Source organism: Onychomys torridus, chromosome 7, assembly GCF_903995425.1.
Source record: "Onychomys torridus chromosome 7, mOncTor1.1, whole genome shotgun sequence".
NCBI lineage: Eukaryota > Metazoa > Chordata > Mammalia > Rodentia > Cricetidae > Onychomys > Onychomys torridus.
This window is the reverse complement of record NC_050449.1, coordinates 52,301,178-52,319,172: the sequence shown is the minus strand read 5'-3', so window position 1 is coordinate 52,319,172 and position 17,995 is coordinate 52,301,178. Positions and strand designations below refer to the sequence as shown.

The window sequence follows — 17,995 nt, the reverse complement described above, 5'->3', positions numbered from 1 at the left end:
GCCTCACCATTTACGTCTTTTTCTAAGTCCTGTTACTCCTGACTCCTAAAATATGCCTTTCAGATCTGCCTCTTCCATTCCTGCTGTCACAGGCCAGCATTGATGGACTCTCCATCCAGCTTCTACCTCACAAACCCATTCTTCACAACATGGTAGGGATAAAGTTTTAACTCGAGATTGACCTTCTTCCTCTTTTGCTTAAAACCATGAAATTATTTCTCCTTTCCTGTATTGGGAAATTCACATTCTTAGTACTGCTGTAAAAGCCCTTTATGACCTGGTCCTTGGCTGCCTTCTGAGCAGTTTCTCATCATTCCCAGGGCTCATCCTCTCTCTCATCACTCAGGACTGTGCAGAACCCCTCTAGTATACAAAGCTGCTCCTGCCACTCCACTTCCAGGCTTTGACATAAGCTCATTTCACCACCTGGAATACGTGTGCTGTCCCCATTATGTCTCAGCATAAAAGTCAGTTCTTCTGCACATTTTCCCAGTCTGCCTAAGGTCCAACTAGTAAGACTAACACTTGGCACTTCCGTAAACTCATTTAAAAATAGTTTGGTGTTGTTTTTCTCACTTGACCGAGGGCACAGCAGTGTAGCACAGGATCTGACGGGAACAAGGTGCCTGGCAAGGTGGTTGTTGAATGGGAAGTGGGTGAATGAGGAAAGAAGAGACCACAGCTTAATGGAGACTGTTAGCTCATTCTTGACTCCACATACTCCATAGTCCTTGTGGGTTCCCTACAGAATGACTCCTTCCTTCCTCTATTCGGCATTGATTTTACCTTTTCTTGTTGTATTTTTACTTCTTGTTGTCTCTCCTCTGTCTAGTGGAAACTTATAGAGGAACCTTATGCTTTAGAGGTTTCATTTTTAAATGCTATCTCAGTCTCTTAATCTAAAAAAAAACAATATTCAAATATACTCTGGCATAGTATCTAAATAATATATGAACAAAGCAGAACCACATTTACCATTTCCAGAAATAAACTTCTTTGTCTCCGATCTTTGTTGTTGTTGTTGCTGTTTGTTTCCATTTCTGCCTTTGTTTACAGCACCTCTCAGGAAGGTTTGTTGCTGTTTTATTTTGGGTTGGGGTATTTTTTGTTTTGATTGGGGATTGCATTTAGGACTCCCAATGCTAACATGCACTCTGCTTCTCAGCTGTGTTTTCAGTCCCTTTTTTTTACTTTTTGTTTTGAGAGTAAATCTTGCTAAGTTGCATAGGCTGGCCTTGAACTAGCCCTGTAGGTCTTGACTATTTTAGATTCCTGCCTCTGCCTCTCAACAGTTGGGTTTATAGGCCAGTACCACCACACAGCAGAAAATCAGTTTTAATCACACAGTGTTTTGTACTTTTTAAGGACCACTCTTAATTCTGTGCCTAGGAAACGAGCTGCCTGCAAATCAGTGAATGGCTCCCATAAGTATAAGGGCAACTGCAAAGATGTGAAACCCCCAGACCTATGGATCCATCATGAGAGACTGGAGTTGAAGCCTATTGACAAATCTCCAGACCCAAACCCTGTCATGACTGATACTCCAATCCCTCGAAACTCTCAAGATATCACACCAGTCGACAATTCCATGGATAGCAATATCCATCAAAGGCGGAATTCATACAGAGGTACCATTTCCACTTTTTAAGGTTGCCTGAATTTGGTAATTCCAGTCAGAGGTTAGCTTTAAAGAAACGTGTATCTTGAGATTTTCAGCATTTGATGAACAATAGCTAGCTGTTATAGAAAGGGAGAGGGTATGTGTCATTTAAGAGCAGCCTTCTAGATTTTTGTAAGTCTCAGCAGGCTTCAGTCAAGCATTTGAGCCACCTAATTCATGCATGTGCTTTGGACTGTGTCCTTTCCTTTGGACTTTAGCTGTCACTGTGGAGTTCAGAACCTTTGTGGTAAGGATGCTTCTGCATACCTCACTGAAGTACAGTGTGTACCATCCTTATTGAATCTCAGCAGCAATTTGCATGATGCTGAAATGTAAATTCCTTGGCTTGGTACATTGTTTGTGAATCCCAAACCCTCCGCTGGAAATGTGTTCCTGTTGAGGCTGCCTGGAGGCCTAGGGCATACGCTTGCTCCTAACCTCCATACTTTATATCTAGGCCATGAGTCAGAGGACAGCATGTCTACACTGGCTGGAAGGAGGGGAATGAGACCAAAAATGATGATGCCTTTTGACTCTCAGCCACCCCAGCGTAAGTAGAAGCTTCTCTCTTTACCCTAGGACTACCAGTCTTCCTGTCATGGTAGGATAGCTATGAGCAGCCTCTTTAACTGCTCTTGATTCCAAGACAAAGATCAGCTGCCAGTGTGGTGGCACCTTACAGGAAGAAACCAAAGTGTTGTCATATTTCATAGTAAGTGTTATTCTTGAGCTAGAGAAGATGGCTCAGTGCTTAAGAACACTGGCTACTCTTCCAAAATGCCAAGGTTTGATTCTCAACACCAACATGGTGGCTTAAACTGTCTGCAACTCCAGTTCCAGGGAAACCTGACACCCTCTTCTAGCCTTCACAGACACAAGCCATATACATGGTACACAGATATACATGTGGGCAAAATATCCATACACATAAAAATGAAAATTAAATGTTCTTGACAGTGACATTTTTAAGTTATAGGTAAATAGAGTTAAAAGCCAACTTCCCAGCTAGCAAGATGGCTCAGAGAAGAGAGATGTTACTTACATGCAGGCCTAAAAACCCGAATTGGTTCTCTGCTTCCCATGAGGTAGCAAGAGAAAAGCCAACTCTTAAGAATTGTCCTCTGACCTCTACAGCTGCGTGGTAGCACATGACACTCTGTAGCACATGTATACCTGCACACACACACACACAAGATCATTTTAAAAAATAATTTCCGTACTCTCCCAGGAGTAGGAAAGTGTCTGCTCTCCCTAAAAGCACAGGCATGTCCACAGGAGAGACAGGAATGCATCTCTTGAGACTGTGACTGGGTTTTGCCAAAGCCAAAAGTCATGCATGTGCTTTAGGCTTCCTGCACATAATCAGTATTGATAAGCATCTGTGGGGGTTTAACTTTTTTATTTGGTGGGCTTTATAAAGTTGTTTCAAAATTGCAGCATGGAGTTTTTGAAATATTTTCACCTGTTGACCCATGCTTCATATGGTTAAGTGTATATGTTGTTAGAACTCCTTTTCATAACAACTGAAATTAAAAATAAGTTAAATGTTACTATTGAGAATCAAAAGAGAGGAATGTGCTGAAGAAACAGCTTAGTGGTTAGAGCAGAGGACCCAAGGTCAGGTCACGCACTCATGTCAGGTAACTCACAACCACCTCTAATTCCAACTTTAGGGGGATCTTTCTCCGCTAGCCTCCATGAACATTGCACAAACCAATATACAGAAACACATATAACTTAAAATAATAAAATTAGTCTTTTTGAAAAATCAGAAAGTGCCAAGCATGGTGGTAAATACCTGTAACCCCGGCACTTGCGGGGCTGAGCCAGAATTGAATTCAAGGGCAGCCTGGGCTGTGAGCCAGACCGTCTCCAGATCAGGGAAAGTTAATAAGTCATCATTTCCAGTCTACGTGTCCTTTCCCTCGCCTCTGGTTCCAGATGGAAAGACCTTTCAGATTAGCTGGCAATGTGGGTCTTGCAGTTAAGAGAATGCTTTGCCATATTTCTGCCAACAAGTGATGAGATTAAACAGCTCTGAGTGTCTACACACACAGGCACTGGTGCCTTGGAATTCTCTGCTTGGAAAAGCTCTCATCCACATTTCTGATGGACCCTCCAGGCATGCCTATCTGTCTCCCCTCACTCACACGTGCCTCCCAGTGTATAGTCAGAAAAGACACTAGGTTGTAAAGGTAGATCAGTTCTGAAAGAATAAGGCTGTTTCATCACTAAGCACTTTTTACACCAAGTACCTTAAGTTCATTGTCCATAACAGGAGGGATGGCTTAAACTTGGATGCAAACGGGAAAACATAGTCTCTCCATTTTAATAGGTTCCCTATGTGGGCGCCCCCAGTTTACAAAACACAGAAAAGAACAAATTAACCTATTTCCCTTGTTTCTGTTTTTTACTTATAAGAAGATAGTAATTTGAGTGTCCTAAGATCTCAGTTTCGGCCTGAACTGGCTTATTTCTAAAGCTTAGGAAATTGAACTCTTACTAGATGTATTAAATATGTTAAAGAAAAAAATGAAACAATTCCAATTGCAATTGTTTTCTCTCTCTTTGTTTGTTTGTTTGTTTTGGGTGATTGATTGGTTGGTTTTGGTTCGGTGAGGAAGGAATATGTATGACTACACAGTACTATGTCATTTGTGTCCAAACAATTAGATGGTTGTTAGAATCTTTCATTCAAGGATCTACAGTCAGATGCTGGATATAGTTGGGGCTTTGAGAGATCCTTTTTGAAGCCCGCCTGGCAGCCATGCACCTGGCATCCACATACCTAGGTCTGAAAAGGCTGAGCAGAGCTAGATGGGCTTGCTGGCATCGGGATGAGATCAGATCCACACCCCACACAGACCCATCAAGTTCTGATTCAACGGACTTCATTCTGCATCAGCACATGCACTTTTTTATTTATGTATGTGGAAGCACTTGAAATAGCTCTTAAGAGAAAACAAAGTCCACTCTGATTTTCTTTCACCATCTGCCCCTATAATGCTTTCAAACTGCATCTCCTAAGTCAAGCTTGATTTTACTCCTTCACCCTAGCTTGAATTTTGGAAAATGTTGATTCTGATACATCTAACTTTGAAAACTACTTCTCTTGCCCCAGGGGAGATATTGATCTAAGACTAATGGTCACCCTTCTCAGCCAACTTTTCTGATGTAATTTGTTTCCATGGACCTGCTAGAGCCACTGCAGAAGAAATGCATCTAGTTCATGGTCTGGGGTTTCTCTTTCCAAGGTGATAGCCCCACAAAGATCTGTAGAGATCCCACACAACAGAGGAGCTCATTCAGTCTACTAGGAAAACCTTGCTTAGGAAAGGGGAGGGGGGACCCCTCTGTTTCTTGTCTACCCTACCTGCATGTTTGCCCGTTTGGGCAGTGTACAGCTAGTTATCTTGATCATAAACGTTCTCCAGCTGCTCTAAGGAATACCTAAGAAAATTGTATTTCCTGATGCTAAGTGTATTGTTTTTTCCTGTTTATATCTCAGGGTAATCAGGAAGCGTCATTAAAGAGGCTTCATAGGAAGTTACATGTGGAATCTATACAGAATTTTCTGTTCTTTACCTAACTTGAATCCTTAGAGAAAGAAAAGGGAAACTAGGAATATCCATTTATAACTTACAATGCTAATGGGTGCAGCTGAGCCCCAGGCTGAATGTAGTAATAAATGGTGCCATACAATTATAATTCATACTTTTATTACTAGATAGAGGTATAATGGTTAAAATATTTATTTATATTCCTTTTAAAATATTAAAGTTGATTAAAGATCTATTTATTTATTAATACCCATTAATCAAAAGTGAATTGAGAATATGCTCAAAGGAGTTAGGTACTAATGTTATTTTAGCAGGACAGAAAAAAATAATAGAAACATTATTTGCTTGTGGGCTTATATTTTATGACATACTCAAATAGATATTGTAATAGTTATGTGATTCATGTTTATAATAGAAGAATTCAGAAATGCAGATAAGGCAAAGAAAAAACTACTCCCTTAATCCTGACCCCTGTTCCTTGAAAAATTACCACTGTTAACAGAATATATCCCAACTTTCTTATTATGTACAGATATAGAATATGCCTAGAAGTATGTTCATTTGTTAAGTCAAATATAAAATTGATGGCTGATTGTCCAGCCACCTGCCACCAAAAAGCCAAAGTAAAGATTCGGTTAAATGGGAGGTGGGAAAGGGTGACTTTTGTATGTGTCTGTGCAAGCATGTTAAGCATCTCTCTGTCTTGTGTTCATTCACAGCTGTGATTAGTGCCCATCCCATCCATTCCCTCGATAACCCTCACCATCATTTCCACTCCAGCAGCCTCGCTTCTCCAGCCCGCAGTCATCTCTACCACCCAAGCAGCCCATGGCCCATTGGCACATCCATGTCCCTTTCAGACAGGGCCAATTCCACAGGTGAGAGATGAGGATCAAGCCCAGATGTTGCAAGCATTCCAAGAGTTGGCAAGTGGAAATGGGGAAGGACTTGCCTTATATAGAAATTTTCAGTGTTACTTGTTTATCATAACATTTCTATGATGGTTTCTGAGTTGTTTCTGTAAAGTCAACTGTATTTTCTCCCTATGTACTCAGTGCAAAGTGTCATCTTAGTAAAAAGCAGAGGCGACTAGGACTGCATAAGCTTCTCTTCCTCCAACAAGCCTTCTGCCTTCACTTTGTCCCTTTGTGCAACTTCGTTGTTTTTTTTAATTAATTCCACAATTTGAGAGGGAAGTGTATTCAGAGTGGCTTTTAGAAACCAGTGGTTGCCTTAGTCTCAGTCACTCTAGGATGTCTGTAGAACAGTCTTTAGGTACAGGTTACTGCCCCAGGAACCAAAGTAAGGACAACATCCAGAAAGCAGCAGAGCCACCTTAGGTTGCCCAGTAGACTAAAAATTGAGGGGGAGGGGAAGGCACATATCTCTAAAATATAAGAAAGTGGAATGATAGTCTTCTGTGTCTTAAATGCTTTGCTAGACAAACATGTCCTCATTTGGAAATCTGAAGACACAGCTTCATGAGACAGTTTTAAGGAAGAAAGAATGGAAATGAGGAGGAGACAGCAAAAAGAATATAGATGTTGCTGCTCATTGACTACAAATTAATTTCTAGTTTTAAGCTACAAATCTTAGTAACATCTTACGATTTTTCGTAATTTGAGATTTGCCTATTAGTAGTTATTACTGGTAAAAGCCAAATGTTGGTGGTTCTGAGAAATGAGGAAAATTCTAGTGAGCTCCATTTTTTAAAGAGCCTTAACACTCAGTATTTACAAGTTTGAGTCACCACTGCCAGCATCTCCCAGTCCTCAGATTTTGATCAGTCATTAGTAATAGGCACAGAGTAGCAAATGCAGGTCAGAGCTTTCAGGGCTATCTACAGGACTGGCTAATAGCTCCCAGTGCTGTACACTAGGTATGGATGATGCTTGAACCCATGCCTAAGTTTGGCCTGCCTACTATCTCTTTCCAAATCTGGATTTCAGATCTACATTAGACACAATTGAACAGTAAGTGCCAGAGTCAACTTTTCAAACCAATCCTGCTCTGAGGAAGATAGTTTTGTGCCCAGCCACACTTACCATTTTGAAGGCTAAGGAATCTGGCCCACACAATCCTCACATAAGGAACTGCATGAGTGTATGGCCAGCTCTCCTGGCCTAGTTATCCCTCTTCTCCTTTGTCCTGGACTGGAAGTGGCTGGGAGTTATAGAGAAGACTGAGAGTTCCCACCGAGCACTTGTCCACGAACTCTACTCTTGGTGAAGTTCTCTCTGTATATGCTGAGACAGACAGTGACCTGGGAGGATGATGATAGATTCATTAGACAGTATCTAGATGTGATCAAGTTCTTTTCTCTAGAGTCCCCAAGACTTTATGTCAGTAGAGCTTAAACTGCTATTTTCATAGCCTTGGGTTTGAAATGAGCAAAACTGGAGCCCGGCCTACTAGTCCCTGCTCTAGGGACATTTGCCATGAAGAGAGCACTTTCTGTTTGACTGTTGTGATCTTTGTGTATTTTAAACAACTCTGAAAGGTAAAGAATTAGACTCCTCACCAAAGCAGAAATTTTACTGAGCCTGGTATTTGAGTTAGAGCTTTGTGTCTTAGTAGGTCCAAATAATACTATACAGTGTCGAGGGGTATCCTCCTTAGAGAATGCAGTGTTCTGGTGCCCTCTGGAGTATACATGGCCCCCCTAGTCTGTGGAGTAGCTAGGGCTTTGACTCATACAAGTAACTGAGCTTTCCCTTCTCACCTTCCTGCCGTCTCTTTGTTAAAGATAATTGAGACAGTTAGGCCTTTGTACACAATGCTGGCCTATCATCTTGTCTATTACCTGGTGATATGGTCAGGACTTAGACCCATTCTCTCTCACAGCCTCTTACTTTCCTTCCTAACCAGCTTCTACCTGGGCCTAGGTCACAGATGGTGACCAGCAGCTCCCCAGCCACAGTGAGGATGAGAATGTCTAACCCTGGCAAGATTGGTACAGCCCACTTGGGTAGGGGTGGAAGGCAGCATTCATCCTCATCTCTGGGACCCAGAATCTTTTAAGTTAAAGAGGTGGTCTGTCCTGTCTCCTGAGAGCCCAAGGAAACAGATTGATTGCTTGTTCACAAAGGCAAGGGAGTATGTTAGATTGCTGCAGATGTCTTATATGTTGTTCTTTAGGCTGAGAACTCATAAAAGTTAGAAAAGGCCTTCAGACTTTCTGCTGCAGCCTGTTGCCTGGGCTGGTTTCCCTGCCTCTCTTCTGGGTGAGATGGTGGCCTGTCCTGTTCACATTATATGAAAACCTTCCTCAGTTCCTGGCATTGCTGCTGCTGCTTTGCAGGGGGGTACAAGTGGCATTAGGTGCAGAAAGGCAAGAACTATATAGAGCTTCAGAACCTGAGCCTGGGAGTCAAAACAGGGATTCAAACTCTGCTCTCTGGGGCCTTTCTGAGGGTAACCTGTTTATTTACCCTCCCAGTACCCCTCAAGTTACTCTGAGGAATAAATATAAAGTACTTAGTATAGAATAAGCACTCAGTGGTCTACAAAAAGATCCTCTCTGTTGTTCAGGCACTATGTTTCAGCTCTTTTTATACATCTCATTTAATACTTAGTGATTTATGTGTTTGTCTCCATGTTCTATAGATGAAGAAACTAAGACCCAGCAATTCAGTGACATTGTCAAATTCACTCATCTGATATTCCCAAAGTAGAGTATAGGACTGTCTGACTCCAGAGCTGGTACTTTTCCTGCCCCACTCTGCTGCCTTCAGGACACTCCCCTCTTTGTCCCTTCTTAGATTATTGCCTTGTTCTTCCTGAGTATTTCCTTCTCCAGGCTCACCCTCCCTTATTCCTTTGGCTAAACATACCATTCATTTGACAAAATCTCCAACTGTGTGCAGACCTCTAGGCTACTGTGAAGCTTTATTGCTGTGTGCCAAAGCCATTCACATTGGCGATGGCCATGCAGTTCCTGAGCATTGGCCTCACCTGCAGATACCACCAAACCCTTTCTGGTATAGTCACTTCCTGCTGGGTATGATCCAGTCTTTATTACTAGACATGGTTGTTCATGAAAGGCTAGTTTCTAAGACTATTAATCAATGAATGAAATTTGAAAATTTGTATTTAATAGTCTTAGGAGCCTTGAACTCCACAGTAAGTACTTTAAATCTACAAACATAGAGCTACCTAAGTGTGTAAGTAAACAGAACTGAAACAGCTGGTTGAAACAAGATTGTTTTAGAATTCTTAGCTTAATCCATCATTCCTAGCCTTGTCAGTAGTCCTGATCCGTGTGTCTGTCTTTGGACTAGCACTAGTTTCTTCAAGTGCTGTTGAACAGGTTGAGGGAATCCCTGGAAGTGCCGAAAATGCTAACATGTATGCTTTCCTGCTGCAGAGTCTGTTCGAAATACCCCCAGCACGGACACCATGCCGGCCTCCTCATCTCAGACATGCTGCACTGACCATCAGGATCCTGAAGGCGCTACCAGCTCCTCTTACTTGGCCAGCTCCCAAGAGGAAGACTCAGGCCAAAGCCTTCCCACAGCCCACGTTCGCCCTTCTCACCCACTGAAGAGCTTTGCTGTGCCAGCAATCCCACCCCCGGGACCTCCTATCTATGATCCTGCACTGCCAAGCACACCATTACTGTCCCAGCAAGGTGAGTGAGGAGAGCAACACAGTGGAAGGGACCCTTTGGCTCAGGGTTGGGATAGAAGTCTCTCTCCACATGGCTTTTTTTTAAGAAGAACAAAGCAAATATCCTCCAAGGTGTCCCTAGCAACTTAAGAGAAGCTGTGTGTCATTGCCCCATTTTGGGGGGGAATATGTACAAGCCACAGCATACTGTTTTGGTGAGCAAGAGCTGAACTTTTGAACTGTTTTCCATGTAGAATCCTTGGTGTTAAAATCCAGGGACATAGATTTGGGCAACAGAGGTGGTCTGTGTAGGCCCTTGAAGTCATCTTATTCTAAATGATGCTGTAGGCTAAAGAAGGGCCAGGGAGGTCAGGGCTCAAAACCAGGAGTCTCAAGATAGGGAGTGCTCATTTGCCATTCCTCATAGCTCAGCATCAGACTGGCCATTGCTTATTGCAGTTTGTTTCTGAATAAGTCTGTGGTTCTCAGTTTTTTTAGTCTCAAAGCCTCTTCATCTTAAAAGCTACAGAGAACACAAAAGACCCTTTTCTGCATATGGAGCATGTCAGTAATTAGCATTGGGAATTAAAAAACAAGACATTTTTCAGTATTTAAGTCATTTAAAAGATAAATAGCACATTTGGGGAGAACCAATGTCATTTTCTTACAGTTTCTCTAAGATTGTTAGTGTCTGATTTGACGGAAGGCAGCTGAATCCTCATGTCTGCTTCTGCGTCCAGTCTGCTGGAATGTGTTGTTAAAAACCTGCCCTCACAGATAACGTAGTTGGCCATCAGCAATGTACTTTTGTAATCTTTCAGATACTTATGGACATTCTTTTTTGAAAAACAAAAGGACTTCTGTATTGCTCAGACTAGTCTAGAATTCTTAATCCTCCTGTCTCAGTGTCAGGATTTCAGACACATGCCACCAAACCCAGTCTGGGTATTTTTTGATACAGTGGGAAACTCAACAAGCTGTAGTTCCTTAAAGGTTGGTTTATAGTGTGCAATCTCTATCTACCCGTGGACTCCACACTCCATTCCTGGGTTGTTTTCATCTAGCTTGAACTTTGGATGTATAATGCTAAAACAACACATTGGACATTTGGAAGGTACTTCAGAAAATCCTCCAAATATTCACACATTCGTTGTATATAGGAAGCTTTCCCAATCAGATGATAGAAACAAGTTTTCAAAATGGTAATTTTCACTAAAAACTTTTAACATTGGCAGTATCCATCATTTTCCTTAAGTTCATAGCTCACTTCTTTCCATTTGTCAGTCATATTTGAATTAAAAGTTTTGTTGTTACATGAGAAAACTTCAACTTGCAATCAATCTATCATGGTGCCCTTCTTGAAGATGGTGCCATATGTGGTGTACAGCAGAAACATTTGCTTTTGGTTACACACAGAGTTTAAAAGGCATGTAGTTGAGAGTTAAGATTTAATAAAAACAAATAATTTTTACTGCTTCATTAAGGGTAATAAGCTGGCTTTTAAAATATAAGAGCATGCCCCTGGATGAGTTCACAGTTTATTGCTACTGCCTTCATTTCTAAGGCTCTAACAGTTTAGCCCATGTTGCTGTGTACCCTTAAAAAAAATACAGAACAATAAAAAGGCAAATGTTACCCTGAGTGGCATAATGAATGGATTTGACTCCCAGGCATTCTGTGAAGAGTCTGTGGGTCACCAGACTTTGAAAACCACTGGGTGAGGATGTTAGTTTTCTAAAGGTGGTAAGATGTTTTCTCTGGCCTCCTGGATGCCCTGTTGCCTTCTTCCTTCCATCGTGCTCCAGTTACTTTTCAGAGCAGGATCCCTGTCTGTGCCAGTATGTTTCCTTCACATCGAAACAGCATTCAGACTTCTGAGGTCTAGGGGGTGCAGCCTTAGCCACAACCTGACCATGCCCTTTACCCTCAGCTCTGAACCATCACACTCACTCAGTGAAGACAACCTGACCATGCCCTTTACCCTGAGGTCTGAACCATCACACTCACTCAGTGAAGACAACCTGACCATGCCCTTTACCCTCAGCTCTGAACCATCACATTCACTCAGTGAAGACAACCTGACCATGCCCTTTACCCTCAGCTCTGAACCATCACATTCACTCAGTGAAGACGGCCTCCATCGGGACCTTAGGAAGGAGCCGGCCTCCTGTGCCAGTGGTTGTTCCCAGTGCCCCTGAAGTGCAGGAGACCACCAGGATGCTGGAAGACTCCGAGAGTGTAAGTTCATGGGGCCCTCAGCTTTGCCAGGGTGTCCCAAGGAGACTGCTTGCATGCTATTGGCTGACTGTACTTTTTTTGTGGACTCAGGTCTTTGCTACCCATAGGTGTAAAGCAAATTTAATCACTCATTGGGCAGGTGTCCTTGGATCATCTCTACATCTGTGGGAATGTGCTATGGGTTTGGTTTGATTTCATACCTATTCGGATAGGTCTTAAAGTACCTTATCATCCCATTGCAGTTGCTCATGCACATCTTTCAGTTCTCTTCCTTCTGCTTGGTCCCTTCTTCTTATTGTGAACCATGCATGTTCTTTCACCCCTGAGCTCCACTCTGTGCCTTTATTATTGAAGAGAACACTGCAAGAGGAAGTACCTAAGATTGTTTTCAAATCCCAATAAACACATCTGCATTTCTAGATATGGGGTTCTCTAAAGAGAATACTTAAGCCCAGAGCTGTAGGGTACCCAAACTGTATTGGTCTGGCAGAAATCTAGAAGAGACAGGCAATAATGCCTCTGCCTTATGAGGTCATTGTGGGTTGACAAGTGTGTGTATGTGGGGAGAAAAGCATTGTGAATTGTCAAGAAATGCTGTCTTGCTTAATGGCCTTGAGTATATCCTCCTGCTTCTGACTTCTGAGCCAGCCTAGTTCAGTAGGCCAGCTTCCCAGGGCAGTTTTGGCAGGACCACTTAGTACTCTGGGCTGTCCTTTCTGGACAGCTCTTCGAATCATTCCCAGTAATGGTGTTCTCCTTTCTGTAGAGCTATGAACCAGATGAGCTGACCAAAGAGATGGCCCACCTGGAAGGACTAATGAAGGACCTAAATGCCATCACAACAGCTTGATGACCTTCACCTGGACATGACTCCAAACCTGAGTCTAGAAGTCTTCGAACTTAACCTTGAAAACAAGGAATTGTACAGAGTACGAGAGGACAGCACTTGAGAATAGGAGCCAGCAGACCAGCCAGTGCCTCCACACATGGGGCTGGCTCCAGGCACAGTCACCTGCCTTCTCCTGGTCAGCCTGGATGATGATTTTATTGAGGCAGCTTCCCTTTGCCTGCTGATAGTCTGCAGGACTGGGCACCATGGGCCAAAATTTTGTGTCCGGGGAAGAGGCAAGAAGTGCAACCTGCCTTTCACTTTGTGGTCAGTGGCTGTGTCTTCGTGCTGCAACTGCATCACGTTTATGGAGTGTAGACATTGGCATTTATGTACAATTTTGTGTCCTATTTTATTTTACCTTCAAGAAAACACTATTCGAAGCCAAGGAAGTCCATGATGTTCTCCACAAGCAGTTGACATTTGACTGCTGGTTCCAGTTACTTATGGAAAGTCATTGACAGTGTGGTTGTTTGACACCATTGACAGGGGTTGGCTTGTTTGGGGGTTTGTTTTTATTTTTTTAATTCTGAGACATTGCATCCTCTGCCAGCTGTTAATCCATCACTTTGAGGGGGGTGGGGACATTGCATTGCTGTTTGTAAGCTTTTTTATTATTTTTTTATTGTAATTATTAAAAGCCTGACTTTCTCCTCTCATCACTGTGAGATTACAGATCTATTTGAATGAAATGTAACATTGAAAAGACTTGTTCATTGCTTTCTGTGCAGATTCAGTATTGGGGTGGGGTTGGGTATTGGGACTAGGAAATGGAGGGGCTACTGAGGTCCTGTGAATGTTTCTGTCATTGTACTTTGTTCCAGAAGCCTGCAGAGAATGGAAGCAGCATCTTTAGTGTCCTTTCCTGGCATGTCCATCTCAGTGTCACTACATAGCAACTGGAGTTTGTTTGGATCAATTTTTGCACAATAGATGGTTTTGGTGATTTAGCTGCCCTGGTGTCTTGGTCATGTCCTTTTTGGAGTGTCCGCACTGAGGCCCCCAGTGATGTTTTGAACTGCTTGAGTGATGCCAAGTAGAGCCAGAGCCTGACTGCTCTGAGAAGCTGAAAGCACAGGGAGGAGACCCTTGTGCTGCTGGTGGTGGTTCTCTTTGGAAAGTTAGAAGCTAAGGAAGGAAATTGGTTTTTATTCCAAAGAGGACTCCTGCTTCTCGGGTGCCAGTCCTCAGCCAGGCAGCCCTCATTTCTGCATGGCAGAGGCTCCCCCGAAAAGCATCAACCAGGATGAGGCTGGATGGTGTGGTGCCCATGAGGCTTCCCCACATGTTTCTGAACATAATTCTGCAAGGATCAGAGGACAGAGATAGTGGAGAGGGTCAGTGGAAGCAGTTGCCTCCCCTATCCCAGCAACTTAGCCAAACCCCAGTTAGAATGAGGCAGTGGAGGATTCTAGGTGTGCTGAGGGCTCAGCCACACACAGAAGCCTTTGCTTTGCAGAGTTGTCTTTTTTTTTAAAGAGGTAAAAAGCTGGGGTGTCTATTTGTTTTTGTTTTTTTAATGTTAATATATAATGAAAAGTATAAGACTAACCCTCAGGCATCTTCCCCAACAAATCCCTGGGAGACAGTATAGAAAGTAAATCAGGCTTGGGTTTTATTGCCAGTGAGATTACTCAGACCACCAGTGGCTACCCTAGCCTACCTGCCCTTTGAGCATGGGTTATTTTACCCTTTTCACTTTTCAACAAGGTGAACTCTTTGTATGATCTGGGGGGGGGGGTGGGGTGCAATGACCTAACCCCTGCTGCTTTTCTAGCTGTTCACAGGAGGGCACCAGGAAGGGTTCCGGGACATCAGTGTGCTTTGGCTGTCCTACAGAAAGCAGCCAGAGCATTCTGGCCACCTGGAGGCTAGAGTCCTCAGAAACTGTCTAGCCTTTAGAGGTTTAGGACATTCCTTCCCATTAACCCCAACACTTCTGTTACCTCAGGGCCTTGGTACCTGGATACTGCCACAGAATTGCAGTGGGGTGGGGGAGGGACATATTTTTTAAAAAAGTAACTTAAAAGTTGGGGGATTTTTTTAAATTCATAAAATGCAAAGCTATTCTGTATTACACCATTTCACAATTTAATACATGTCTTATATTTTCCGTGATTCTGGAAACTAAACCATGTGTGTCTTATGTCATAGTTGATCTGTGGCTCAGCAGTTTCCTTCGGGAGGGGTGGAACAAACGTGTCTGTTGGCGTGCTATCTGCTCGAGGGGCCCGGAGGACTGCTGGGACTTGGTTCTGTACACACTTGTTTGGCCGTTTCTGTAGTTGATGCTGTAAAATTCTATGGCTTTTTAAAAACAATTTCATGTTTTTATTTAGTATTGGAAATCCAATACACTTTTTTAATCCAATCAAACTGTGGTCTGGTCAAAAAGTTCTTTCCCTCCAAACTACTTTGGGGGCTCTTGTTCCCAGCCTCCAGTAACCTCCCCGTGGTTCTCACTGCTGTAAAGACAAGAGTTGGAACGGCGATCTGGGGAGGGGTAGCAAGTGATCCAAGAAGTCTAACTGCCAGCCCCAAAGATGTGTCTTGTTCCTGTCACCTTCCCACTGTTGCTGCCCTGAGGGACTTGGGAAGCCTGAGGAATGACAAATGGCAGCCAAGCCACCCTGAGGTATGCAGCACCAGCTGAGCTGCCATTCCTATGCTGGAGGGGCTGCATTCCCTGTGTAAGATCCCTCAGTGTTCCAGGCCTGGAATAGTGATGGCCTCAGCAGCCACAGGCCCCCTGCCATCTGTTAAAGTGTCCCTCTGCCCCTGTGTCCATCTGCTCCGCTACCAGCCTGTACTTGGAAACCTAGATAGTGCCCACTACCCCCATTAGTGGTGCTGGACTGGCCTCAGGATAAAGTCTGAGCCCCCAGAGTTCCAAGAATGCTTGTCTGCCCTCACCTCTGGTCCAGACAGTCAAGCAGGTACCAGATGCACTGCTATGCCGGCATGAGAAAGCCGCTTGTGAAATTGCATGCCTCCTCCACAAGCATCCTTTCCAGACACATCCATCACCTGAGCTATCCCCTCTGCATCCCTAGATGGCACTCTTGGCACATTTTCCAGTGATGGCTCTGTGAGTCTTTCTGCAGGCATGTGGTCTCAATACAGACAAGAATTTCTCACTGCTTTCTGACTGCCTCAGGCTAGATTCAGCCTCTAACAACAACAGATGCCTGTCTCTTGGATGAGTGAACAAACAGCTCTAAAGATAAGGTCTGGGGCCTGCTGAAAGGTTTCTCCCAAAGCCCCTCCCTGTCTTGCAGGGACCACAGTAGGTCCTTAGTGCTGTGGTCCTTGGACCCTCCCACTTAAGCACCGTGGCCCCTTTGGAGTCCTGGAGTGCCCTTGAAAGATAAGCTGTCTACCTTGCAGAGTCCTAAGAAATAATGCTGGTGCCACAACAACTGACTGTTCTGAGAAGTAAAATGAGGTTGCTCACAAGATCACAAGATTGGCTCCAAGTTGAACAGCATGGACAAGCTCTGAAGAAAAAAAAAAAAAAAAAAAAAGGAAGGAAGGGCTTCCCTGATCCCCATCAGTCATCTACTCACCGTTTTGGCAACCTTCCTGCCAGGGATAGGAAGCACCAGCTGGAAAGACGAGAGAGTATCAAATAAGCCACCGAATGGTTGGCTATGGCCATGTAGACAAGCTGTGAGCCAAGAAGCCACCCCTGACTACACAAAAGATCCCAACAAGAAGTGCAGTACTTATGACCTTGGTGAAAAGAAATACTGGGGTACTGGGGGAAGAAGTATGAGATATTAATTGAAGGGAGATGCTCTAGTTTCATTCTGCTGCTATAATAAAAACACCGACCAAGAGCAACTTAGAGGAGGAAAGGGTTTATTGGGCTTACAATTCCTAGTCACAGTCCATCACAAGAGAAGTCTGAGCAGGCCTGCTTGCTATTCCACAGTGTTATCTTCAAGCAAGGAACTCCACCTCCAAAGTAAAGAAATATGAAAGATGCTGTTTGCTAGCTGGCTCACAGGCCAGCTTAGACTCAGCTAGTTTTGTTTACTGTTCAGGAGGGACAGTGCCAACGCGCAGTTAGCTGGGCCTTCCTGTATCAATACGACAGTCTCCCATGAACTGCCCACTGGCCAATCAGATCTAGCAGCTTTCATCTCGGATGACTTGAGGCCATGTCAAGTTGACAGTGAAAATCAACAAAGGCAGAAAATAATACTTTAAACCCTTTGTGCTATATAATATTGGGATGAAATGCTATTTAAATCTATCATTAGAGGCTAGAGAGATGGCTCAGCAGTTAAGAGCACTTGCTGCTTTTCCAGAGGACCCAGATTCAATTCCCAGCACCCATATGGGAGCTCACAGCTGTCTGTAACTCCAGTTCAAGGGTACCCAACACCCTCATACAGATAGACATGCAGGCAAAATACCAGTGCACATAACTTTTTAAAAAATCTTAAGCCCAGGGAATAACGTTTGTGTTAAGGTGTCGTTTATACAACTTTCAATTGGGAAATGAAAGATATAGAGCTGAGTAGTTGCTCCATTATAGAGAAAGAATAACTTGAAATTTTCTTAAATATGGGTGGGATGGGCCTGGGAAGTTATACCTTTAAGAAGATTGGGGATGGTGCTCCTAAGGAGAAATCAAGAGAAAAAGGGCTTGAGGCATCTGGAAGAACATTTTCGAGTAGAGGATCTATGGTATACCCTAATGCTGTTTGACCTTGTATGAAATAGGTCTCTTCCAACTCCCAAGTCTTAAGTGGCCATGCTCTGGGCACAAGGCACTGCCCAAACTGTGATTAGAGCCTCTAGACAGCAAGGGGTCAAGCATTAAAAGCTTGGCATGGTGTGGGTGACCCATAAATGAAATGGGCTGTCTGGAAGCAAGAGCTTCAGAGTGAAGCTAAGAAGTTCATGGTATCAAGGGGAGGCTCAAGACCTGTGGTCAGAACAGTTGGACCCTAGCCAGCAGTGTTCAGGTCCTAAAAGGTCCTGGACTATTGCACAGATTCTCAGGGCCCTGGAACAGAGCTCCTGTCAACT

General features: G+C 43.5%; 1 protein-coding gene across 9 annotated transcripts in view; it reads left to right on the top strand.

Moving 5' to 3' along the window:
• The window catches only part of Neo1 (neogenin 1), a 170,454-nt gene extending 155,123 nt beyond the window's left edge, over nt 1–15,331 (top strand). For 6 of the 9 annotated variants that reach the window (XM_036194313.1, XM_036194311.1, XM_036194312.1 and 3 more), the window contains 6 exons: nt 1,390–1,628; nt 2,118–2,210; nt 5,940–6,098; nt 9,587–9,850; nt 11,930–12,066; nt 12,833–15,331. In XM_036194313.1, coding sequence (XP_036050206.1) covers nt 1,390–1,628; nt 2,118–2,210; nt 5,940–6,098; nt 9,587–9,850; nt 11,930–12,066; nt 12,833–12,916 — 976 coding nt within the window. In that variant the 3' untranslated portion in view covers nt 12,917–15,331. Of the gene's footprint in view, nt 1–1,389; nt 1,629–2,117; nt 2,211–5,939; nt 6,099–9,586; nt 9,851–11,758; nt 11,850–11,929; nt 12,067–12,832 lie in introns of those variants that run through there. The other 3 variants (XM_036194316.1, XM_036194314.1, XM_036194315.1) reach the window with 2 other exon arrangements.
• The last annotated feature ends 2,664 nt before the right edge of the window (nt 15,332–17,995 follow it).